The sequence below is a fragment of the Typopeltis vanoorti genome, chromosome 24 (genome assembly GCF_054136105.1).
Source record: "Typopeltis vanoorti isolate ZY-2024b chromosome 24, IOZ_Tvanoo_1.0, whole genome shotgun sequence".
NCBI classification, from domain to species: domain Eukaryota; kingdom Metazoa; phylum Arthropoda; class Arachnida; order Uropygi; family Thelyphonidae; genus Typopeltis; species Typopeltis vanoorti.
The window spans coordinates 55020277-55047765 of NC_143572.1; the positions used below are offsets into that span (position 1 = coordinate 55020277).

Sequence of the window (27489 nt, forward strand, 5' to 3'; positions counted from 1 at the left end):
ATAAGGACTTGTATCCAATGAATACAGAGGATGTTCTAATACTTCCCATTGTCACCAACATCTCTATCACAATTGCAACATGTGACATCGTGCACTGTTGTGAGACAAGCACGGTGGAGAACCTATGAAAAAATGTGGTTGTTTAATCCTTAAAACTGAATGATGCTCTAGAAATTGTCGGGTACTATGCATTAACAGTTTACTTTGGAGCACAGCATCATGAAAAATGACACCTTGAACATTGTGACTATCAACATGACTAATTTTGTTGGGTGCCTGGCGAAGTTTTTTGAACCTGAACATCACCATTCGTTGGATTGTTTCTTCACTTCAGGCTCGTAAGCCCTTGCCCAAGCTTCATCAATAGCAATGATACAATTCAGGAATGCATCTGTTCCATTTTCATATTGTTCCAGATGGAGGCCAGCAAATGCATATCTGTGCCATCTTTGCATCTCATCAGATGATGTGGTACCCAACAAGCTGAAATTTTGCAGATACTGAGCCTCTCTCTTAGGATGTGCCAAACACTCTACTGGTTTATCAGTTTCTTGGGCCAAATGGTGTATAGTCCATTGCCGAGTCTCCAAACAATCTCAACATGTTCATCTGAAATAGTGGGCCATCCTGAATGGCAATTCTCGTGCAGGTGATCTCGCCCTGCATAAAATGTACTGCCCCATCTTGCAAGTCTGGTAGGGCGCTGTCAACAGGGGCTTCTCTAAGGCCATAACAACAGTCACTTGAAGTTTCACCTCATGCAATCTAGACCTTGATCCAGGATCGTTGTTCTAATCTTGTGAATCTATCTTAGAGTGCACACTGAGACATTAACTTTAACCACTTCTCCACACAAGGACACGTGTTAGAATGGGCTGTGTTGCCTTGTGTGCATGTACAATACATACAACTAATGCCTCTATCTGTCAAGAGTAACATTTGAGTTACCAAGTACGCTTTCTGACAGCATTGTCACTACTTTATTTATAGCCCTCATATGTATCAGAAACATAAAACTGCAATGCAAAGAAGTTTGTGCATTGTAGTAATTAGTGTACATATTTTTGTAGTTATTCTATAAGGAATTAGTTGTGCATATCCACCACTAATTTTTCAACTTTAACAAAAACAAAATATGAGTTATAGAAAAGAAATTTCTGTGAACAATAACATCAGGTTGCAAATGTAAATAAATTAAATGTAGGTTAACAAAATTCTAGAATAAAAATATTCTTTATTAGATATCTCACTTGCTCTTTGTAAAATAATTTTCAAATTTTGAATGTCAGCACTAACTACATCACAACCCTGGATGGAAGAAGCATTGGATTATTCGTTTTCTTATTTACAAATCAGCTGCTATGATAATTAGAACATAAAGAACTGCTCTGAATTCTTTGTGTTGAACAATCAAACTTAATTAATAGGGATCATAACAATTATGTCATCACTGACACATTTAGCTATTAAAACTTGTCTCACAGATACTGCACATAGCTTAAAATTTATAATTTGACAGAAGTAACAAAAACATAATTTTTTCTTATTAAACATTTGATTTCAAGATAATTATGTTTAAAGTAACATGAAATATTCAACTTTAAATAAGAGATAAAATATTTTAAAAATAGACAACCTTTAGAGCCTCCAACTTACTATATAATATTACTAAACGTTAGTGTTCACTAGCTTAAGAAGATTTTGGTATATTCACCACAGGCTGCAGAATATAATAAAACCCTATTAGCAGTTTAATATTTTTACATTAAAATTCTAAATCATCATTTTCTAAGTCCCATTCAGAAGTTTCAACACGATCAATATGATCAAAATCTACTTCGATATCATATTGAAAATCTGGATCATCAGGCTTTTTTCTATTCACTTCAAATGTTTCATTCATTATTTCCTTCTTTCTTTGCAAAATCTTCTCATCAACTTTATTCAAATCTTCTTCAGGATCAACAGAAAATTCTTTCTCTACAGTCTTTAAGCAGTCATCTAAGCTATGACCTTTCATATTTTCCTGAATGATTCGAAGAAGTTTTTCTATGCGAACATTTGGAATTTGAGCTAAATAGTCTCCATGGTGTTCCTTTAATTCTACAGCAATCCTACCTACAGCACAGTTTTTGAAAAGGCCACGAATAGGCATTGTCCTCTTATGAAACTTTTTCGAACTATCTTCATATATTAAAATTAATGCAGGTGATTTAAATCGAACACCAATTTTAAGTGGTTTAAGATTGCTTTTTTTTTTCTTCCTTTTGTTCCATTGCACCTTCTTCAATTTCATTTCTAGAGATAAAAAGAAAGTCACACAAATGCCAAAATAAAGGATATAAATTGTTAATTGAGCAAAACATTGTCATGCTTGAATAGACATTGTTCAGAGTATATATATATATATATTTTTTTTTTTTTCAAATTGCTTAATAATGAAACCTTATTGAAAACACACTGAAAACATATTATAAATGACAAGAAATTATATTCAGAAAGATCACAAGAAATATTATATCCATATTTTTTATATATATATTTTGAGCCAAGCAAAAGTAAATTTACATATGAAGAGTATCACAACTAACTTTGTATACTGAATTCTTCCCCATAGTAGCTCTCCATGTCATGATGAAGAAATATGACTTTTTACAATGCTTAATGTTTACTGAAAACTAAAAGACAAACTGACATTTAAGCCATATATTAGAGTCATCCTCCTCATAAAAGGAATTAAGTGAACAATGAATAACAAAACAGTCCATTTTGTGAATGGAAAGCAAAAATAATAAAAGAATGTGCTGAAAGTGCTTACAGTTCAGAAAGAGAATGCCATAAGTGTGCATTATATCAACTTAGCAGCATTAACAGTCCTTCAAGTGCAAAACTGTGAAGCAAAATGTTGGAAATGCAAATATAAGAGTAAATGAAAAGCGAAAGATATGTTAATGATGACAGTGTGTCAGGGGAAAAAAGTGATATGAATGAAGCAGCAGTAGATGAGGAATTTGAAAAAGTAGACAAAATGAAAGAAATTCACATGGGGACAAAGTGTGAATTTGAGTGAATGGAGGATAGTAGTACTAAAGAAAAGAGAAAGCAGGACTTGGTGCACAAGAAGAGAAAAGAAGGTATGACAGAGCAGGAGAGGGACAGAAAGAAAATAGTATGGTATACTTGAAGAGAGAGTGACAAAATTATTTTCCAGGAGGGAAGATCAGTGATATAACTGATGCTGCTAAAATTTAGGGCAAGAAGCTGAAAGAGCTACTGAGAGAGAGAGAGAGAGAGTAACAATTTTAATATTTTTTTCTCATAGTATAACAGACATGAATTGAGAAGAGGAATTAGGATAACAATTATTATTATTATATAACACCTCCAGGGAATCCAAAGACTCATCGAAGGAGGGAACCTGCTCTATAGCTCCGTCTCCCCTAACTGCAACTACCTTCATTTACACCAGCGCCATCTACCTCAGACTACTACCACTATTTTCACAGACAATCACAAACATCCATGCCCATGGCAGGATTTGAACCTAAAGCCTTTTGGCTGAGAGCGGATATGCTAACCACTCGGCCAACCTAACACATGGACAATGAGTCAATGTGTTAGATTGTGTAGAATAAATGGTGTTTAGTTTGTAGATGCATAGAATAATTTCGATGGACAAAAGGATTCATATACAACTCAGAGGATAATTGCAATGTTGAAGTGTACCTTGACATGTAAGGATAAGGAAGTCATTTTGCCTCTTTATAAGGCCTTGATATGACCATAGCCGGATTATTGTTGCACAGATTTGGCCTCCTGGGTTCCAAGGGGGATAAGGAAGCCGTGGAAAGGGTGCAAAGAAGAGTTACAAAGATTATATCCAGTTTATGGGATGATTTAGTTTATAAGCAGAGAGAGAGAGAGATTGCAAGTATGTAGATTACAGACTCTGGTTAATAGGAGAATGAGGGGGTGATATGAAAGAGGTTTATAAACTTTTGAATGGATGTTATAGGATATTGTCTAATGAAATTTTTTGTTATATGGAAGGTGGGGAGAGAACATGGGACATCCATGGAAGTTTGTTTGCAGCGAAGAAAGAGGGGTAAAAGCTAGGTTTTTCTCTCACAGAGCAGTGAGTGAGTAGAATAGTTTGCCTTTAGGGGGTAGTGAGTGCATATAGTGTGAATGAATTTAAGAGAAAGTATGACAGTTGTTTTGGATGATTCATAGTCTCCTTTGATGAGTCCTTGATCCCCTGGAGGTCTAAGATAATAATAATAATAATGTATTATGAATGATGGTCTGTATTTGAATGGATGTGGAGTTAGCTGACTGGAAAAAATATTGATCAATGAGAGAATGAATCTGCAGAATCTGAAAAACCAGTGTGTATGAACAGATACTACATTCATCATTTGATAATTCTCATATTCATCTACCTCAAGAATGTATCTCAGATCAAAACAAAATGTTCATTAAAGGATGCTTATATTCAGCATGATATTTACTTCTATATTGCTACTAAAGGTTTCACATGACTTATATTTAGCTACTTGTACACACAATTTACCTTTCTGACATTTTCCCTGTATTCTTTTGGGGCTTCTGCTGACTTACTTGATTGGAACTTCTTCTTTTCCAGAAATGCCTTCGTTTGCTTCTTGAGTCCACCAAAGTCTGTTTTTTTTTCTATCCTTGTAAACAATTTCACTGCATCTTTCTAATTGAATCGATTAATGTTTTCTTCAAAGCTTTCCAGTGACACTATTTGGTTCTTGTTTTCAAATTCCTTCATTTTTTTATCCAAATGGTATTTGCTTATTTGAGTCTTCAGCTTATTTAAAAACTGCTTGACTTCCATTCTGTGAAACTAGAGAGCAGGTAATTATGACAAACTTAGAAATCTTGGAAGAACAATACCACAACACAAACAGCAAGGGAAAGATGTAGGGAAAATAGTGAAGAGATGTTCAAGGAATTAATGTTGTTTGCAGTCCCAGAGTTACAAAGATAAATCAGGTGAGAGTTAAATGGATGAGTGACATTATTATATAAGTGCTGCATAAAACAAAACTGTTGTGGAAGCAACAGTTTTGTGAACATCAAGCTCATTAGTCAAAAAAAAAAAAAAAAAAAAGAAAAAAAAGAAGCACAGACCAGAAGTGATTGGCATAGCAAGGTTAAATTCCTCAAGCAAAGGGAATTCCTCAAAGTGTTCTTTTGCTATGTCGCAATTAAGATATAGAAGAATAATGAATGATGATATATGAAGGTGATAGCAGGAGTAGATGAATTACTCAAAGTTCATTCTGCCAGAATGTATTGCCTAGGAAGAGAAAATATAAGTGCCTGATGTAATCAGAAAAAATATGAGAATAGTAGTACTGTGGATAATAGCAGAATCTCAATGTGAATACAACAGTGGGTTTTGGGATGATCAAATGAGTACACTTTGGAAGGCTGCATACTGTATCTGTCAAGGGGAAACACTCAGAGGGGGGAGGGGGAGGGGAGTAGTTGTGCTAGAAGTAGAGTTAAGAGCTGGAAGTAATTAGTATATAGAACACTGACATTCTGAAGGTACATTTCATAAGCAATGGAAACAATCCAAAACATTATGTGGTGAGATGTTAACAAACAGACACAAGGAACTGATTCCACACTATACTACTATACTACAGTGCACAGACTTGGCTGCCTATTTTTAATGATAACTAAGTTCATCTATTTTTCTTGGATAAGTAAGTAATTTCAGAGATATATGGAATGTTAGTCATGAAAGATTGATGGAGTGTAAAATACAAAGGAGAGAGAGAGAGAGAAGGATCATTTATTGAGAGGAACTGACAGATATCCAAGGGATTTTTTAAAGGGTGGAATAAATAAGAATGACAGATGATTTCTGTCAGGTGGTTAAATGAAATGCATAAGAAGAGAGAGAGAGAGAGAGTGTCTTAAATGTGAGGAACAAGAATGGATTTAGGATTATTTTATTTACTTATTTTGTTAATATTAGTCTCAAACACAAGGTTTCAAAACCTAGAGCAAATTGGTGTCAGGTAGGCAGGAGTTAAGAGAGAAGAATTCTCTTAATGCTCTTTTCCACTGCTTGAAGCTTTGAGGGAATAATTCATGGAGAAGACTGTTTAGAAATAGTTCGTGATGTTAGGAGTGGTCAAATGAGTAGGCAAAATGGATTTAGGTTTAGGAATGGAATAGGTTTTAGGAAATGAAAGGTTGTTTGCAAATAGGAAAAAAAAAGAGAGTAAATGATATAACAGAGTCCTATACACGTGGTGAATAAGCCAGAGAGAAAAATGGTTATCTAATTAAAGCAAGTAACAGGCAGACAATAAGATGGCAATTTGCTGAGTAGCACTTGATGCTAAACTCTATCAAATGCTTTGGAAATGTCAATTTATCAGCACAAGTTTCTCCAAACTTTCACGAGGCAAATGTCCAGATGTGATGCAAGCAAGGATATCTGCTGTGAGTGTTGAGTGGAAGAATTTATACTGATGATCAAATTTCAATGATTAACTGGTGGTTCACCAGGTGACAAAGAAGTTGATGATTTTTTCCATTATTTTTGAGGGCAGCTTGATGGAATACTTTTCAACCCATGTATTATGAGAATTTGCAAGAATCGACAGTGTTTCTGACAGTGTTTAACTGAAGTCTTAGCACTGATACTTGGAAAGAGGGTAAACTATTTTTACCTTCTTTCCAAGAGGGTAAAAATAGTGGAAAGAGGATAAAAATAGTTGCATTACTTAAAGGAGATTACAAGGCAGAGGTAGCAAATTATAGACCAATTAGTATTTCAGAAGTGGTGGTGGTTAAAGTATTGAAGAGTTGGTTAAAGGCAAAATTAAGGAATGGGTGAATAAGGACCTTAGTAATTTGCTCAATTTTTTTAAATCAAGTGGTCAAGTTGGATAAAGGAAATGGCTATACAATGATACTGCAGGACTTTGGAAAGACATTTGATAGGATACCACAAGGGAGTCTACTATATGAAATGGAACAAATGAGGTTGAATATGAAGCTGGTGGCATGGATAAGGTGGTTGATAGACAGACATCAAAGAATAGTATATGGGAGAACAAAATCTAAGAGAAGAGAATCTACAAGAATGTATTCAAGATTGTTGATATTTAATTTGTAAATTAATTATACAGAAAATGCTTTGTGGGGGAGGGATATCAAGTTCTCTTTCTATACCACGTGAATATTGATATCCACGTGGTATAGAAATGTTGAAAGATGAGTTAAACAGACTGACAGTGTGGGCAAAAGATAATAGTTATCAGATTTATGTGTGTTGAGATGAAAAGATTATAAGCAGTGTATTACATTTGAGTATTTAGACTTTTGTGCTGTTTTACATTCATTATTAGGTTTAATGGAATGAATACAGACAGAAAAACAATTAAACACACACATAATGGATCCTTTTTTCATCTTGGTCACAGAGACATCAGCAGGGTTACAATCTTATTATCTCTAATGAGGTCAATGCTAATGATTATAATTGGAAAATAAATATGTTGTTCAGAGGCCACTACTTATAGACTGCTGGATTATGATCCCACCAATTCTCAGAAAACATTACAAAGACTTAAAAAATGTCACATCGTGGCTTCCTGAAATAGTTAAAAGACTCAAACCGTTTATAGCCCATTGCCTAAAATTCATAAATCTAACAACCCTTTTGATCCCATAGTGGATGCTACTGACTCCCCCCCCCCTCTTTTAAGTTACCCAATTGGCTCAATCTTTGACCCTACTTACTGGTCATACTTCCTTTTATATTAAAAATTCAACTCATTTCAAATCTTTAATCCAAAATTTAGTTTTGTATAATAATGATCAGACACATTAGACTAGTGTCTCTCAACCTGTGGTCCATGATGATGGGACAGGTGGTCCGGAGGGAGACTTAAATTAATTAAATAAATATATTTTTTAAATTATTCAAAGAAAACAAATTAAAATTGAATAAGTAAGTAAAAATGATTGAAATCAAATGGAGCCTTAAAAAAACCAACAAATAGTGTCAGAATGTTCAAAGGTGGAAGCAATAAAACTATATTGTTTTTCACTTCACCCCTCTTTTATTATTTGTCATTCTGCCGCTAAATTTGTAGCTGCAGAATGACGAATAATAAAAGAGGGGTAAAGTGAAAAACAATATAGTTTTATTGCTTCTGCCTTCTCTTGCTGTTTTGTCAGATTTGAAGTGAACATGTGTTATCCACATTTCAACCAATTGCTTGTTGTGTATTGATTTTTATTATTGAAGGTTTCCTTCAACCAAGGCTCAGTATATCTTCAGAGGTGCTAAGTGATACTTGAACAAAGTGTGTCGTGAGCTAACCCCAGTATTTATATATTTTTCAGAAATGTTTTTTTAATAATGGAAAAGTGACTTAGAACTAGGACTTTGAAAAGAAGAGCAAATGAAACAGGTGATGCTAACCCTAATTGTAATACACGTGTTGTAACGGGCAGTAAATCTGATGCTATTAAAGTAGAAGAAACAAGCAGTTCAAAGAAAAAATACAGTAGGAAATAAAACAGTTCATATTTGGAATTCGGGCTTACTTGGTGTGGAGATGAAAGTGAACAGAAACCTCAATGTGTTTTGTGTTATGAAGTGTTGTCAAACGAGTGCATGAAACCTGCGAAACTCCGACAACATCTAGAAACTAAACATTGTGATGTGAAAAATAAGCCAATTGAATTTTTTCAGCGACGCTTAGGGACATTAAATCATGGGAAAGATATAATTTCAGCCATGGGTTCCATTAATAGCAAAGCACTGGAAGCATCCTATCTCTTAAGTTTGCGAATAGCGAAAACAAGGAAACCTCATTCTATAGGGGAAAATTTACTGCTTCCAGCTATAAAAGATGTGGTAAACACTTATGTTTGGCAACAAGTTACTAAAAGATGTTGATTTGATTCCTCTTTCAAATGACACTGTCGGTCGCAGAATTAATGATATGGCAGGTGACATAAAATCTCAATTAATCAAAAGAGTTAAGAAGAGCCCTTATTATCATTACAAATAGAGACTACTGATGTTACAAATGATGCGCAGTTAATATGCTATATAAGATATTGCATGATAACATTCTGTTTTGTAGAACTTTGTCATCCCAAACAACTGGAGAAGAAATATTTTATACTCTCAATAATTACATAATACACAAAGGGATACAGTGGGAAAAATGTATAGGCTTCTGTTCGGATGGAGCTCGTGCTCTCACAGGCAGGCATAGTGGGGTTGTTTCTAAGGTGAAAGAAGTAGCTCCGGATATGAACTGGGTGCATTGTTTCATACATAGGGAAGCGTTAGCCTCCAAAGGAATGCCACCAGAATTTAAAACTGTGCTATACAATGCTGTCAAGCTAGTTAATTTTATTAAAGTTCGACCATTAAATAACAGGTTATTATCAGTACTCTGCGATGAAATGGGCAGTGAATATACACAACTTTTGCTTCATTCTGAAATTCGCTGGCTTTCCAGGGGCAAAGTATTAACAAGGTTATTTCAATTAAGGCACGAAGTTTTATTATTTGTAAATGAACATAATTCTGATTTTGCATCACTCCTTGTTATCGAAGCATGGTTATCAACACTATCCTATCTTTCAGACATTTTTTCGAAATTAAATGAACTAAATCTCTCCCTTCAAGGAAATTCTTTAACTGTTCTTGATACCTACGACAAAATAATTGCATTCGAGAAAAAACTGGTTTTATGGATTAATTATGTAAAAGGCAGACAATTTGCACCTTTTCCAACATTGGAATCCTTTTTAGTGGAAAATAATATTTTTGTTTATTCTGAGTTTGTAGAAAGGGTTTGTGACCACTTCAAAAATCTTAAATGGAATTTTGAAACATATTTTCCGAATAACTTTTATAAGAAATTTCTGTGGGTTCGTGATCCAGTTCAGGCTTGCAGTCATGAGAATGACCTTTTGTTATCGAAAAAGGAACAGTTAATTGAGCTTTCAAGTGACAGTGGGCTTAAAATGCAATTCCGTGATCTTGGTTTTGCTCGATTTTGGATCTCGTCTTTAGTGAGAAGTGAATTTCCAGAATTATCTGAAGAAGTATTGAAAATCGTCCTGCAGTTTTCTACAACCTATCTTTGTGAGAAAGGATTTTCATCGCTCCTTCATATAAAAACAAAATACAGAAATCGTCTTAGTCTGTGTGTGCCGATCTTCGACTGAAGTTGACCAATATTGAGCCAGATATCCAGCGACTCTGCAAGGGCCGAGAAGCTCAACCATCTCGTTAAAAGTAAGTAGTAACATAATTATATCATCTTATTTATTTGTTTAATGAAAATTAAAACTTTGTTCAATGATGATACACTTTTAATTGTTTACTTCCAATTTAATTAATTATGTTGCCATATCTTTCAAAACATGCTTTTATATTTATTATGTTATAAATGGCACAGTTTTTCCGAAATGTTGGTAATTTCTACATAGGTTTATTAAAAAAAATTACAAAAAGTCAAAACGACATATAGGGAAATAAATTAAAAACACTATGTTTATTTTTGAAGTAAAACTTTAATTCCAACATTCTAAAATGTTATTTTTCTTGCTTTTCTGTTAGCAAAATCGTCGATCACATTGTCAAAGTCTATTTCATCATCCAGTTGCTATTTTATAGACAGTAAGGCAAGATTTCATAAATGCCAAAAAAGGTGCCGCCAGAGGCGGATCTCTCCCCCTCCTCCCCAGCTACGCTTCTGTAACTTAGTGGTCCACAGAATTGTTTTAGGCATTTTACTGGTCCTTGGGCTTAGAAAGGTTGAGAAACGCTGCATTAGACTATTTCCACCTCAATGGCCAGCACCCCAGAATCCAGTTTACTATAGAAAAAGAAAATAATAATAGTTTGCCTTTTCTAGACACACTAATGATATGTCCCAATGACACCCTCTCTTTCTCAGTTTACAGAAAACTCACCCACACTGATAGGTAGATACACAAACTTTCCTATCATCTTCCCTCACAACAATATGGTGTTATCAAAAACCCTTGTTAACAGAGCCTCCAACCTTTGTTCTATCCAGGCTTCGCTTATAACTGAACTCTTCTTTATTCACCAGACCTTCCTGTCCAATGGTTACAATAGTGAAAAGATTAACAAACTAGTTGTTTCTCGCATCCCTCTTAACATGAAGATTACAGTCCCTGTATCTGGGGCACTTGAAAAAAAAAAAAAAATATATATATATAAATCTCTCCTATGTTTTAAAACTTCATCTGATGCTAGCTGCCCATATATATATGCTTCCCTAAAGATCCACCCCCTCCCCTCTCTGTTACAGATTCACAAGTTCCTTGTATGGTCAAACTTTAGAGATCTGCCAACATCCACAGCCACAACTGTGTTCAGTCAGGTCGAGCTGACCATGTTTGGATATTGTGCAGAAAATCGAATCAGAAAAAACTGCTCTGCTTCACTGTAACAAGTATGAACTTAAAAGACTTTTTTTTTTTTTTGGACTGGAAAAGGAGCTTTGTAGTACTTATTTACAAACCAAAAGGTGACATGCTAGACTGTGGAAACTAATAAAACTTACAGAACATCTACTAAAGACATTTGAAAGAATAGTGGATAAGAGATTTATAAAAATAATGGATGTTAACCAGATACAATGTGGTTTCATGAAAGGGAAAGGAACAACAGATGCAATCTATATGATGCAACAACTACAAGAAAAGTACCTCGAGAAAAATAAAAGGTTTATCCATATATTTGTAGACCTGGAAAAGGCATATGACAGAATACCAAGGAATCTAATGTACTTGGCTCTAAGAAGGAAGGGTGTAACAGAAAAATTAGTAAGGATTAATAAAAGCAACATATGAAAAAACCGAGACGACAGTAAAAACAATCATTGGAACAACAGAGTGGGCTTGCATCAAGGATCAACACTGAGTCTGTTTCTATTTGTGATTATTTTAGATGTACTCAGTGAAGGAGTAGCCAAAAATACAGCCATGGAATATATTATTTGTAGATGACTTGGCTATCACAGGTAAAACTGTAGAAGAGACCCAAAAGAGTTTTATAGAGTGGCAAAATACCTTGGAGGATGTGGGTCTAAAGATAAATACTAAGAAAACTGAAGTAATGGTTAGTGAGAGGGAAGGACATGAAGAAATTAGTATAAAGGATGGAGAAGGTGGTATCTTGAAAGAAGTTGACCATTTTAGGTACCTGAGATCAACCACAGAGAGAGAGAGAGAGAGAGAGAAGGCACATGTAACTTGGCAGTCAGAGAAAGAATTAGGGCAGGTTGGACTAAATGGAAGATGTCAGGAGTGATATGTGACAAAGATGCACCAAAAAAAATAAAAACAAGTATATATAAATCAGCCATTAGACCAGCCTTGTGGTACGGAGCAGAGACATGGGCAACAAAGAGAATTCAGAAGGAACAATTGGAAAGAACAGAGATGAGGTTGCTAAGATGGATAAATGGAACATCAAGGAAAGAACACAGGAGGAATGAAGATATAAGGAAGGAGATAGGGGTTAGAAAAATTAGCGACAAAGAGAGAAAATAGATTGAGGTGGGCCATCTATGGAGAAGACCAGTAGACCACCCAATTCAGAGAGTATACCAATGGAAGTGAAGGGCAAGAGAAGAAAAGGAAGACCAAGGAAAAGATGGTGGGAAAACATTAAAAGGTATATTGAAGAAATTGGAGTGGAAAGGAGGGATATCCAAGATAGAAATAAGTGGAGAAAATTGTCCAAATAGCAGATGCCAGGACTGTCTGGCATCTGCTATTTGAACAATTCGAAAAGAAGAAGAAAAAGAACAGTGAAAGGACAAAGATATCAGTACATGACACTTCCATGGAGTCTGAGAAAGAACTCATGAGAGGAGACTTCTTCACACTACATTAGACTCTACAGCACACAATCTGTTCTAACACTGCGCATTCCTACACTCTTCACTCTACCATCCATTACACAGCACTTTTGTCTTTTAATCATGTGCTCTTTGGTGGATTTGCCTGTGTTAGGGACAAAAAAAAAAGTTTCTGGGAGAAAAAGCCATATTACTTTTATATTCACTGGCATGATTAGTTGAATGCATTAACATACTCACTCTCCAACCAACAGGGTACAAGTCTGAATCTTGCATGGACGTGGATGTTTGTAAATGTCTAGGTGGGAGATAAATATGATCACCTTGTGTGAGACCACTGCCCTACTTATTAAAAACCTGAAGTGGCTTGAAAAAGTTCTATGTATAGAGCAAGGTCCAGATTACGAGGGTGGTCTGAAAAGTTCTTGGCCTAAGAATGAAAAAACTAATTTATAATTTCAATTTCAATGCTGACCAGCGAGGAAGAGATAGAAGTCAGAGGGAGCCAAATCTGGGGAATAGGGTGGATGTTCCAACAATTCATAGTTGGAATCTTTCACCCTTAATTTTCTCATTGCGAAAACACCTTTGTGGGCAGATGCATTGTTCTGATGCAAGATGATTTTTTCCTTCTGCAAACTGGGTCTTTTCTCATGAATTTTTTCGTCTAGTCAGGTTAAAAGATCGGAATAATATTCCCCAGTTATTGTTTTACCCTTTTCAAGATAATTAATAAACAAAATGCCTTTAGCATCCCAAAACACCAATGCCATGACCTTTCCTGCTGATGGAACTGACTTTGTCTTCTTTGGTGCTGAACAACTGGATTCTGTCTAGGTCGGCTGTTTTGACTGCTGTTTGGATTCTGGTGTGTGTAATGGTGAATCCAAGTCTCATCCATAATAATAAATCGATGCACAAAATTAGTTTTATTCGTTAAAATGCTACAAGCATTGTTCGGAGATTTTCATGTGAGTCCATTTTTGATCTGCTGTGACCAAGCATGGCACCCATCTTGCGCAAAGCTTTTTCATTTGCAATTCTTCATGCAAAATATATCCTACACGTTCTTTTGAAATACCTATAGTCTCAGCAATTTCACGCAATTTGACTCACAGGTCATCCAATACCATATCAACCAATGCTAGCCGAGTGGTTAGCGTATCGGCTCTCCAGCCTGCGGGTTCGAATCCCGCCAGTAGATGGCATTGGTGTAGTTGCAGTTAGTTGTAGTTGGTGGATTGAGTGGTGGAGAGAGTTGTAGAGCAGGTGCCCTCCCTCGATGAGCCTATGGACTCCCTGGAGGTGTCAAATAATAATAATAATATCGTGCACTTGATCAATGATTTCTGGTGTTGTTACACTTTTTGGACAGCCTTCACGTAGATCATCTTCAAGGGTGGTACGGCCATGTTTAAGCTCGGCAGCCCATTTCTTAATTGTCGAAACGAAGGAGAAGTGTGCCCATAAACTTTTATGAACTTCAAATGAATTTCTTTTGGTGTTAAATCTTCTTTTACAAAAAAATTTATAACCATACGATACTCAATTTTATCCATTTCAAAAGATGCAGACAACACTTTTGCTTCAGACAGCTGTATAAAACAAACTACTTGATAGAATGACTTGCAATTTCACATGGATGCTTATGACAGATGCATCAACTTAGAAAAAAAACCTTGCCAATAGTGTTGCCATCTATTATTGGGGGCGAGAACTTTTCAGACCGCCTTCATATATAAAAAATAAAAATATAATAAAATAATAATACCTCCATTAACCTATCCATTTACTCTTGGTGGGGGATATATTGTTGGAGGTGGAGGAAATAAGAGATCTTGGAGTGATGGTGGATAAGGATCTAAAATTTAGAGGCCACATTGCCAAAACTTGTGAGGAAAACATAATGAATTCTGGCAATGATGTGGAGGACACTAACTTGTAGAAGTAAGGAGATTCTGGTTCCATTGTATAAGGCTCTGATTAGGCTATATATGGACTACTGTACACAGATTTAGTCGCTTGGTATTCAAAAGGATGAGATGTTAGAGAAGGGATTACAGGCAATTAACCAAAATAGTTTCTGATCTCCGGAATGTCGAATATGAAGAAAGGCTGAAACGATGCAGTTTACAGTCTAGTGGATAGGAGGAAGAGGGCCGATGTGATAGAGAAGCACAAGTTGGTAAGGAGTTGTTACTGGATTAACATTGAAGTGGTTTTTCACAAAATGGCAGGAGAACAAGAGGTTATCTCTGGAAGGTGTGTAAGGAGAGTGGGAGCAAGGGAATGAGAAGCAGGTTTTTTGCACGGAGAGTTGTGAATGATTGGAATGCATTGCCTCAGAGCATGGTATCTGCAGAGAATTTGAATGCATTTAAGACATGGTATGACGAGTTGTGTGTATGACAAAAGGGACCTCCTAGATGTGTCTGCAACTCCATGGAGTTTTAGGATAATAATAATAATAAAGTAGGTGTGAGTAATATTTAGAGTTCAAGAATGGGTAGTGTTTTGAATATTAAATAACCTTGATGTTAATAAGGCTTTGGGATTGGATGGGATATATTATGGGAATGTGTGCGAAGGAGTTGGCAGTGCCCTCAACAGAAGTCTGGCAACATAAATTTCCCAAAAGAATTGAAAGAAGGAAATATAGTGACACTGCACAAAGGAGAATTCAAGTCAGTAGTGTCCAACTATAGTAGTGAAGATGTTAGAAAGGCTGGTTAGAGATGCAGTACAAACCTGTAGTGATGCATATCAAAATCTCTTGAGAGAGCAGCATGAATTTGTTAGTGGGATATCAAGCTTTAGTAACTTGGTTACATTTTATAATGGGATCACTAGCACGTACTAGACAGAGGAGATGCTCATATAGTGACTTATCTAGATTTTGCTAAAGCATTTGATAGTTATAATACATTACTTACAGGGATGACTGACTGACTGACTGACTGATAGGAAAGTGAGTTGTGTATTGGGGGAGGTGAGGTACAGCATCCCAAAAACAGGAAGATGAAAAGTGGAGTACTATAGGATTCTGTTTTCAGACCACTGTTATTTGATTTATATATCAGTGATACAGTTCAGGGTGTGAGAGAAGATAGTCAGTTCTTTGCAGATGATAATATAGTAGGAACAGCAATGTCAGGAAATTCTGATGTGATGTTGTTACAAGAAGATTTGAATCAGATAATGTTTGGGCTGAAGAATTGCAATGTTACCAAGTGTAAAGTTATGCATTCTGGCCAGAGAAAATGGAAAGAGATTTATTATAATGGGGAAACTTTGGTTTGGGAGGTGGAGAAGGAGGCAAGAGATCTGGGGATCTTGGTGGATAAGGAATGGAAGTTTATGGGACATATCATGCAAGTTGTAAGGGTTACCTAGAAAACTGCTGGTATATGCAAAGAACACTAACATGTAGGGATAAGGAGGTGACAGTTCTACTGTATTAGGCACTAATTAGACTTCATTTGCATTTTTTTTGTAAACAAAAAAAAACTGCATTTCTGTGCACAGATCTGTCAGTACTAGAGTAGTGATAAGGAAACATTGAAGAGAGTGAAGAGGCAATAACTAAGAGACTGTCTCAAGACCCTGGAAGATCGAGTATGAGGACAGATTGAGGGAATGTGATCTTCAAATTATGGTGGAAAGGGGAAAAGGAGGAGTGGTTATATGATTGAGATGTATAAGTTGCTTAGAAGGGCCTCAGACAGACAGACAGACAGGGGAATTATTACACAGAATAACGGGTGATGTAAAAATGAGAGGTCATGTGAGTAAGAAAGCAAAAGGGAGATTTTTTGCATGGTAGGTGGCAAATGATTGGATGCATTGCCAGAGTGGGTGGTGAGTGCTCAAACACTGAATATTGTCAAGGCAAGGTATGACAGTTATTGTATGTAAGTCTTTGACTCAGTGGAGGCTTGGAAGTAATGCTAATACTAACTAACCTTCAACTGAAAAAGTCCATATGAAGATTCCTCTCATTGTGATGTGAATCGTATGCTGGTCTTTTTCCAATGAAGGGTACATGTCATTCTTTCATCTGTGCTATGGAGGTGCTTCACTGAGGAAAAAGAAGACTTATGTATTGAATTTGAAGACCTGCAGATTGTACTTAACACCAGAATACTTCATCTGTATAATCATATATAGATGAAGGGTAAAATATGTAGGTCTTTTCTCTCTACTGTAGTTCCAAAGCATAGTAGTAGTAGTAATACAGCAACTGAACAAACACATACACAAAAAAAATTCTTCTTTCAGTTTAATTCTGAAGGGAGATGCACGTGTCTTACTACATTGAGGGGGAAAATTAACTAGTATCAAGCTGATGAAATATTATTATTATTATTACCACTTCAAGACCTCATGGAGTCAAAGACTCATCTGGGAGGTCCTTTTATCACACACACACACAGCTCATCATACCGCGTTTTAAACACATTCAAACCTCTTTGCAGAAACCACATTCTCAGGCAAGGCATTCCAATCATTCACAACTGCATGAAAAAAACTGCCTCTCACTCCCCTACTCACACCCTCTTTATACAGTTTCCAGGGATGACCTCTAGTTCTCCCCTGATCTCCCACTATTCTCTGTAAAACTTCTCCAGCACTGATCCTATAACAACCCCTTACCAACTTGTAGGTCTCTATCATATCTCCCCTCTTCCTCCTGTCCACCAGACTCTGCAAATTACATCTTCTCAATCTTTCCTCATACTCGACATTCCAGAGGTCAGAAACTACCTTAGTTAGTCTCCTTTGGACCCTTTCCAACATCTCTTCATCCTTCTGAAAACCCGGTGACCAAATCTGGGCACAATAGTCCATGTGTGGCCTAATCAAAGCCTTATACAACGGAACAATAATCTCCCTACTTCTACACGTCAGTGTCCTCCACATCATTCCCAGAAGATTTTGCGTTGTCTTCACAATTTTGGCGATGTGTCCCCTAAATTTTAGATCCTTATCCACTATCACCCCCAGATCTCTTATTTCCTCTACTTCCAACAATACATTCTCACCAAGCATAAATTCTGCATCCCATCTTTGTTTTCCAAATTTTAAAACCTTACATTTTGCAACATTGAATTCACATCCCCATTTCTATGCCCAATCACTCAATCTATTCAAGTCTTCCTGTAAGGCCACAACATCTTCACTACACTTCATGGTTCGTCCCAACTTTGCATCATCTGCAAACAACTGAATATCTCCATCCAAATCGTCACCTATATCATTAATACACAAGTTAAACAGTAATGGACCTAAAACAGACCCCTGAGGCACTCCACTAGTGACTTTCCTTTTCCTGGATATCACTCCTCCATACACAACTTGTTGATACCTATCAGATAGCCAGTCTCCAATCCAATGCACCAATCTAATATCCAACCCCATCTGCTCTAGTTTGACTGTCAACCTATCATGAGGTACTCTATCAAAAAGCCTTTGAGAAATCCAAGTATATTACTGTGTATCCTTTTCATCTGTCCAAGGAAGCAGTCACTTTATTGTAATAAGTAGATTACTAAAACATGACCTCCCTTTACCAAATCCATGCTGTCCATCAAAGATAATACCATTGTTATCAACCCAACTCTGGATCCTAGTTCTCACAAGCTTCTCCAACAACTTAACCACAACACCTGACACACAGATAGGCCTATAGTTTGATGCTTGAGTTCGATCACCTCCTTTATGAAGTGGCACAATCTTGCCCTCCTTCCACTCCTTAGGAACTTGACCGAGTGCAAGACTCATATTAAAAAAATATGTCAAGGCAGGTGTCAACTCCCTGGCACATTCTTTCAGAATACGTGGTGATATATTATCAAGTCCCACAGCCTTATTAACATCTAGTTTACTCAACTCCCCATACACCTCTTGCTCACCTACAGTCAGTCTCTCCTCCCCATCATCAACTGCTCTCAATCCTTCTATGAAGTCACATTCACAAGATTGAAAGATCTTTATAAAGTGTTCATTAAGTATCTCCACCACACATTCTGCATCAGCTGTCTTTATACCATTTTCTCCAATCAATGTCATCCTTCCATAATTATTCTTTCTTTTGCTGGCTACGTATCGAAAGAATTCCTTAGGAATCTTTTTGGCTTCATTAGCCAACTGCTGTTCATACCTCTCTTTAGCTACACTCACCAACCAAGTCACCCTCCTTGCTTGGTCTTTGTAGACCTCATGGAATTGGTTATTTCCACTTCTCTTATGCTGCCTCCACAATGCCCTTTTTCTCTGTATCGCATGCTTAATCTCTTTATTCATCCATCTCACACTCACCTTATTTAACCTTCTCACCCTTGGAATACATTTAGACATTGCATCTACTAAACAGTTTTTGAAAATCCCCCAAGCTGCACTGATCTCTTTTCCAGCTAACTCCTCATTCCACGTTACACCTGCAAGCTGTCTCCTGAGCTCTTCATAATCCCCCCCCCCTTGTAGATCCACATATACCCTTTTCTCACAGAGAATATGATCACAGATATCATGAAAGGCTTAGATGTTGATGATTATTCATAGTTTGTTCATGGTATAAACTCCAGTGGAACACAACAAAGGTATTTGTTTGTTGTATAATGAAACCTGTGGAGCATTCATGACTAAACATTCACATGTAACCACAGTAATAAGATCTTCATATAAACATGAATGTTTATATAAAGAAAGTGCTGAAGCCCTACATCACAGACCTGATTTGAACTGAAATGATGTTTTTACTATCCCTAAAGTCTGGGAAATTGTCATTCTAAATTGTGTAAAATAATTTTTATATATGTTTAATGTAATCTTTTTTTTTTTTCAGCCATATTTTAATTTAATTCTTTAACACACTACTGCATGCAAAGGGATTCCATTGTAAGCATGTGCCCTAACCGTATGTGATTCCTAGTACTGTTTGAATTAACTGTACTGACGATGTCCTATGATACTTAAATGAAATATTTACTTATTAAAAAATCTTATCACTGGTTACATGTGAATGTTTAGTCACAGACAACAAAGATATTATTTATTATGTTGCTAATGTTTCACAGAATTTCAAACCAGTGAAATATTTCTGAGGAAACCTAAGTTCAAACATATGTATAAGAACTACATGTGGTCTTTATTATACAATACAGAGCAGTCAATCAGGTGAATGAGGAAACAATTGGAATTGAAAAAAGAACCAATGCTCTATCATGGCACCCTATAAAGCTGGATAAAAGAAGAGAGTTAAGCACCATGTGGTCTTTAAATAACTGGCTGTCTAATGCAGTCATATTTAGTGAGGATAGGGAAGTAGGTCATAGATTCTAAAGACTAGTCTCTGAATTATAGTTACTTCTTTGCAGCAGAGTAGTCTTCTTTCATGTTGTTGTTGTTGAGTCCACTGAAGAGCTTCTAGATATGACCGTGGATCTATAGAACCGCTTTGGCAATCTGTTGCACTTTGATGGAGTAGAGCTTTTCTCTAGGGTTATTGTCAATTTTCTGTAGAGCAGCAGCAACTGCTGGACAAGAATAAATATGGACAGGTGTTAGTTCAACTCTTGGAAAGTTTTTGCATGTTTCATAGCTCCTACTACTGTCTGGATGAATTTTCATGCCTTTAAAATGGTCCGTCCTTAGTCTGGTGATGATTGTGGTTATTTCTCTATTTTCATTAATTTCACTGATTTCATTCTTCTTCTTGATAGTTTGTTTATTTTGGTGAGAGTTAGCACCAGTTAGTGATAGTGGGTGTAATTTTTGAGGTAAGTATCTTGCTTCTTTGGCTGATCTGTCTGCTCTTTCATTACCTTCAATATTTACATGGGCTGTTATCCATTACAATGGGCAGTTCTTATTTTTCAAATTTAGGGTTGTTAGTAGTAGTTCATGAATTTCCTATGTGAGTTTTGTTTTTCCATTTTTTAATGCCTCAAGTACAGATTTTGAATCACTGTAGATGGTTATTTCTTCTGTGATGTTTATTACTGGATTTGAGAGATAGCATTTGAGAACTGTTTGTATGGCTGTTAATTCACAAGTGAAGTTTGAAGTTATTTTGCCAGCTGTGGTTTTGATTTGCATTTCCTCGCCTCCATGCAGAGTTAGTAAAACCCCTGAACCTCCTTGGTTGAGTGCTTTATCAGATGATCCATCAGTGTAGGCAATGATATGGTTTGGATTGTTTAAGTGATGTATAGTGTTAAGTCCTTTCATTTTCTTGCTGTGAATCCTTTTTTGAACAAGGTTCAAAGAGATTTAAATTTATCATTGTTTTTTTTTTTTTTTGGTAGAATAGTGGAAAAGAATAGTGCTCTAAGCTAAACTGTTTTCTAATTTCTGGATCATATTGTAATGTAGATGATCTCTTTAGTCTAGATTTTCTTGTCCAGGCATTCGAAAATCTTGAGTGAGATGTGATCCTGTTGGTGGCTCCTGATTTTGTTAGTGAATTTAACTGTGGAGAGTTTTCTTCTGTCTTCTAGTATGTGAAGTCCACACTATTGTTGTCTTAAAAATCAAATTTGATGATTTTTAAGAGCTTTATTGGATATATTTGTAATATCAGTTGTAAATCTCAGTTCAGTATCTAGCCTAAGTATTTTGGAGACTGTTTTTTCTATTTTGATATTATATATTTTGATTTGGGAGTTGTAATTGTCTATTTTTTCTATCAGTGGAGAAGATGCTCAGTTTTGCATTTTCTGGTTTATTTGTAATTTAAGTTCCTTTGCCTATCTTACTAAGCCTTTTATTGAATTATTTAGGACTTTTTCAGATTTTTGAGGATTACTGCTTACATGCCAGGCTGCTATGTCATCTGCATAACATGATATTTTTGTGTCATTTATTATGTGAGGATGGATACTGTTCATATAGATGAGAAATAGGAGTGGAATTAAAATAGAATCTTGTGAGACTCCAGCCCAAGTTCGATGCATGTTGGAATAAATTCCATTAACTTTTACTTTCATTTTTCTTCCTTTCGTGAATTCTGAAATCCAAATTAATGCATTCTCCCTTATTCCAGTATCATATGCAATTTTTATTAACTTCTGTCTCCAGATGTGATTGTAGGCAGCTGTGAGATCCAAGAATATTGCTTTGTCTTCTTTGGTGGTTTTTGTTGAAAGCCATCAATGACTGATTGGCAAAGATAAAATAATTGATCTTCTCTACTGTGTTGAGACCTGTATGCAGTTTGGTAGAAGTTGATCTTGTTATTTTCTAAGAGCCAATTCATAAGTGTGGTATGTATTATTCTTTCATTTAGTTTACAGAGAGTGCTAGTCAAAGTTACTGGTCTATAGCTTTCACAGTCACTAGAGTTTTTGTTAGGTTTTAGTAAGGGTATAATGACTGATGTTTTCCATTTTGGTAATTTACCTGTATTCCAGGTAGTGTTAAATATCTTCAGAAGGCAGTTTTTGGCTATTTTCCCATGTTTTTAATCATATGTCCAAAGATAAGATCAATTCTGGGTGATCTGTCAGGGTCAAATTGGCTAATTGCTATTTCTAATTCTATCATTGTGAGGTCCCGAATCAAGATGTCTTCAGAAGGATAGGTTCTGGATTGTATTAGATTATTATTATTATTTCAGACACCTCCAAGGAGTCCGAAGACTCATCGCGGAAGGACACCTACAACTGTCTCAACCACTACACCGAACCTCTATTACGAATCATCTCCATCAACGCCATCAACCACCAACCACAACCACAACTGGTATTCTATGTCTGTAAATTGCGTGTGTTCTGAAGGGCCGATTTGTCTGTATGTTGGATGAAAAACCCGAGTTTCCGGGAGAAAAAATCCTGCTAACTCACCTTCGATTGAAAATCGTCCAGATAAAGATTCCTCCCATCGCGACGAGAATCGAACGTAGGCCTATTCCAATAAAAGGGCACAATGTACTGTTGTTCTTCCAATGTTTAGATGTTTTGCAATTTTCTTGCACTTTTTGCCTTCTTTTTTATATTGCAGTTTGCTTACATTAGAGTAATGTTTGGCTAGTATATTTGCCATGTGTTTGTTTGTTTGTTTGTTGTTGCTGTATTAATTCCTGAGGAGACTGTTCGAAGTGTTGCATTATTTAATAATCTGATGATATGCCAGTGTTATGAGTCTTTTCTTGGATCTAGTCTATTGCAGCATCCTTCCCACTTTTTTTTGTTGCAGTTAGAAATCTTCTATGTTTTGAGTTAATTCTATTATCTTCTTTTTGTTGCCGTCTGTATTATTTTGTTTTAACTGTTCATTGATATCTCTTTCTGTGACCATAGCATTGATATGATCTTTCCAAAATGGAATCCAACTGTTTTTCCTGAGTCCTCTGGGAATTGAATTTTTTGCAGCTCTCTGTATGTTGTTAGTTAATTCTAGTAGTTGCTGATCAAGTTCTTTACTAGTGAGTGTGCCAGTGCAATGTGTTTCTAATAGTTGTGTGTATTTAGGCCAATTTGCTTTTTTGAAGTTCCAAGATCTTTGTCTGTGGTTTTTGGTCTAACTGCAAATTAATGGTTGTGATAATAGGTCTATGATCACTGATGGAATTCTGTAGTATTTTCCACTGGATAAGACTTGCAGTTTCATAATCTACTGCTGTGATGTCTAATGCTGATTTTATGCCTGTTGTTTGTGACAGATATGCATTCTGCCTGTTGTTTATGATCTCAAGGTTTAGATCATCAATTACGTCTTCTATTTGTGCTCCTTTCCGATCTAGTTGTGGGAAGCCCGAAGTTGGGCTTTTCGCATTTAGATCTCCTAAAAGGATCTTTGTGTCCAACATTGTTTGACTTAGTTGTTGAAGTAATTCTGTATTTATATCTGTATTATCTGGGTGATATGCATTGACTATTATAATAATGCATTTTGGTAGAAATATCTTGACTGCTTGAGCCTCTATGTTACTATTTATACTGTTGTTTGTAGATACGATTTCTTTATAGTTGATGTGTTTGGTCCATAGGAGTATAGCTAGATCTCTGCCAGAACGATTCGGTCTGTCTTTCCTTAATGTTGAACAGCCTTTGATTTGAAGCTTCAGATTTTGATTTAGTAATTTTTTAAAATTTAGTTTTGTTTCTTGTAAGCATGCAATGTGGATGTTATTTTTGTATAAAATGTTCTTAAGTTCTTCCATCTTTTTCTGAGTACCATTGATGTTTAGCTGAAGTATGTTGAGAGTTCTCGTAGCATATTTCTCATCGAGATCCCGGACTGCTGTTCTTGATGCGTCGGCTACCCCAGACGTGGAAGTAAGTTTGTGATGAGAACAGATGCTCCTCATGGAATTCGATTTGCCAGATCCCTGTTAGCCAGCAATTTTCACTGTTCTTTGCAGGGTTTCATGTAACAAACCAAGTGGAAAAAAAAAAAATTCATGCTACTGCATGGGCACTTCAAACCCCTACTTCTTGTTACTTCTGCCTTGCACATAGGCAAATGCCTCGGAAGTGGTTGGGCTTTTGCAAGGCAGTCTTCTTTCATTTATCCCAAATGTGGTCTGTTTTCTACGAATGATGACAACAAATGTTAACAGATCAACTATTGTTCACGGAAGGCTCCCACCCACAAAAAGATTGTAAATATATAGTACATTAGTACCATGAATGGACACTAGAGATTTTATATTCTATTTTTATTAATAGCTTATATATATATATATATATATATATACACACATATATATATATATATATATATACACACACACACACACACTGTATGACCCAGTTCTGGAGACCAAAACATGGAACTTTTTCAAGCCACTTCAAGCTTTTCAGGTCTCCAGCAAGGTGGATAGTTGTCTCACATTAGGCAATGAAATTACAAGGGAGGTCTGGAGAGTTCTGATAAACACCTAGAACAAAAATGATATTAAAGCAACTGATATAACTACAAGAAAGAACATACTAGTAGCAGAGTTATGCAGGTAACAGATTTGTTCTTATACTCTCGTATGTTCTTTCTTGAAGTTATATTAGTTGCTTTAATATCATTTTTGTTCTAGGTGTTTATCAGAAATTTCCACCCCCCCCCACTCCAACCTAAAGACCATTTACAAAACATGCCCACAGCTGGATTGAAACACAGAGCCTGTTGGTTGGAAAGCAAATATGATCTGCAGAAAACAGAATATCTTCCTGCAATCCAGTAACAAAATTACTGTTGCCAATTCTGTCAATTGCCATTCCAATTCATTAAGTTATCTAAATCCATTTGGTGCAGCTTATCAACTAGAAGCATGAACCCAGACTTGTTTATTTCTTTTGAGGGTGTTAACATTTTGGAGAAATTAGTAATAACTCACATACAAAGTTGAGTACATGAGGGTAATATAATTTATAGAGGTTCAGCATGGATTAAGGAATGGTTAAGGAATGCTCTTGATTCAGTAATCTGTTTGCCTTTTGTATAAAATAACAAGAATGGTTGACGAAAAGAATGAATATACTGTAATTTTTGCAAAAGCATCTTCTGACAGGTTGTTATTTAAGATTATATTGAAATGTATGGGTTTAGATATCAGGTTAATGGATTAGTTTGCAAGTCTGACAGGTATTCAGTAGTATTGTGTATAAGGGACAATATCAGGGAGAAAAAAAGATTACAAGTGGCATTTCAAAGGGCTTAGTAGTGGGCACATTAGGTTCAACCTTTATACCAGTGATATCATATATAGGAAGATGTTCAGTTCAGTGCTGATGTTTGGCTCTTCAGAAAGATTTCAATAAGATGAAAAAAAAAGTGGGTAAATAAATTGGAGGTAGTGGTTGTTGGGGAAACAACCACCATCATAACTTACACTTACCTAAGTCAAGTTAGGTAAGTGTAAGTTATGAACTTGTGGATCAGCTGGTTTACTCTGTTAATAAATAAAGTATGGGCATGACATTTTGGAGTAATTGTGAATAAAGATTTGAAGTCCAGGAAACAATAAGGCCCTGATCAGACTGCATCTAGACCACTGTGTTCAGATCTGATCACTAGTATTTGAAGGTGAAGAAACTTTATAGCAAGTATAAAGAAAGGCAGGTTAGATGGTCTCATTTTTCCTTACCAGAAACTTGGTTTTTCATTCCCTAATACAGAAAAAAAAACACGAAATCTGCTATGGCTGATAGCCATAGGATAGGATTAAATACACTCTCAACACTGTCATCAGATTTCTAAAAACGCCAAGTTACTTGGCCATGAGAGGCTATACGGAAGGGAAGATGGGACAAAGACAAGTGACAAAAATGATTTCGAGACTATGGAATGTTGGCTAGTGTATGAAAATTTTGACAAAGAGAAGAAATGAGGTGATACAACTAAGATATTTAAAGTTGAGAGATTTTTTTAAATTGTAGAGGATTTTAAATTTTATGAGCTTTAGATATAAATTAAAGATGCCAAGAAATTATATTCTTGGTTTCATCCTTTATCCAAGTGTAAGCAAACAAAGTTTGCATGTGAAGTCATGTTTCAACATGAGCTTTGGATAGTTTTACAGGCCATCTGAAGTTGTGCAAGGGAATGGTGACAGTGAGTTGTAGTATTTCCACAGAAAGTTATGAGTTGGCATACAGTAAGTGAGTGGTATGATAGACTTTCTGGTAACTAAAGTAGTTCTCCCACAGTGTCTCACAATTCCATGCTGGCCTTAAATAATAATATAATTTGTCATGGAACAATAATACCTGCTGAGTCAATGAGTCCTCGAAGGTGTTGCCATACAACACTATTAAGAAATGCATCTTATTACGAGAGCTTACAATAATTTCCTTACTTGTTTAAAATATAAAGCTGAGCTTGCTCCCATTTTTAAAATTGCTGAGCGAAATCCCTCCCCGCACACTCACAAACGTTCCCTGCAAGTTTGATTAACGATCGAACTGCTTGCAAATTACTCCAATCACCACACTTCCAATGAAGAGAGACAGGGCTTATGGCGGGAGACTACTTCATCCTAAACCAATCTACCTCTCAAATGTATTTCTGTCTGTTACTTGCGTGTATTCTCTGGACGGTTCCTGCTTTGAGAAAGAAATGCTCTGCTAATTTTTTTTTTAAAGTATAATTTCGTTATCTTCCCCCCCCATCAGTGGTGTCAAATTGTCATTCCCCATTTTCATTACATCCCCCCCCCTCAGCTATTTCGAATTCAGAATTTTTTTTCTCACTGTACCCTGAACCTATATATACTTAGCAAGCACGTGGAATAGGGAGACACTGATGATTGAAACGAAATTACTATTCACGAAATTCTACTAAATTATCTCCGATGTACGGTATATATAGCTGCAATAAAATCGTACTCTTACCTAAACGGCGCCGAATTTCATTTGCTACCAGGCATGAGTAGGCGATAAATTAATTCCCAATAACAAATTAAACTAAAGTCGAATGTAGGAATAAATTTTAATTTATTGGACTACTTAATAAGGATTTTTAAATATCATTGACATGTATTGTTTTCATTAACGTTATTATCTTGTGTAGCAATATGCAGGTGACAACATTTTTCCAGGAACTCTGGTCTGCATAGCTGCCATGATTA

General features: G+C 36.0%; 1 protein-coding gene across 1 annotated transcript; it reads right to left on the reverse strand.

Moving 5' to 3' along the window:
- Positions 1 to 1214: 1214 nt before the first annotated feature.
- LOC150093227 (centrosomal protein of 19 kDa-like) lies at positions 1215 to 27267 on the reverse strand. The gene is made up of 2 exons (XM_090413911.1): positions 27254 to 27267; positions 1215 to 2298 (listed from the first exon to the last, which is right to left on the reverse strand). The coding sequence occupies exon 2, from the start codon at positions 2294 to 2296 to the stop codon at positions 1766 to 1768; it is 531 nt and encodes a 176-aa protein (XP_090270037.1). The 5' UTR covers positions 2297 to 2298; positions 27254 to 27267; the 3' UTR covers positions 1215 to 1765.
- Between the last annotated feature and the right edge of the window lie 222 nt (positions 27268 to 27489).

Bases quoted from the DNA above. Each gene is read 5' to 3' on its own strand.
- LOC150093227 (XM_090413911.1), bottom strand. From the start codon at position 2,296: ATGAAATTGAAGAAGGTGCAATGGAACAAAAGGAAGAAAAAAAAAAGC.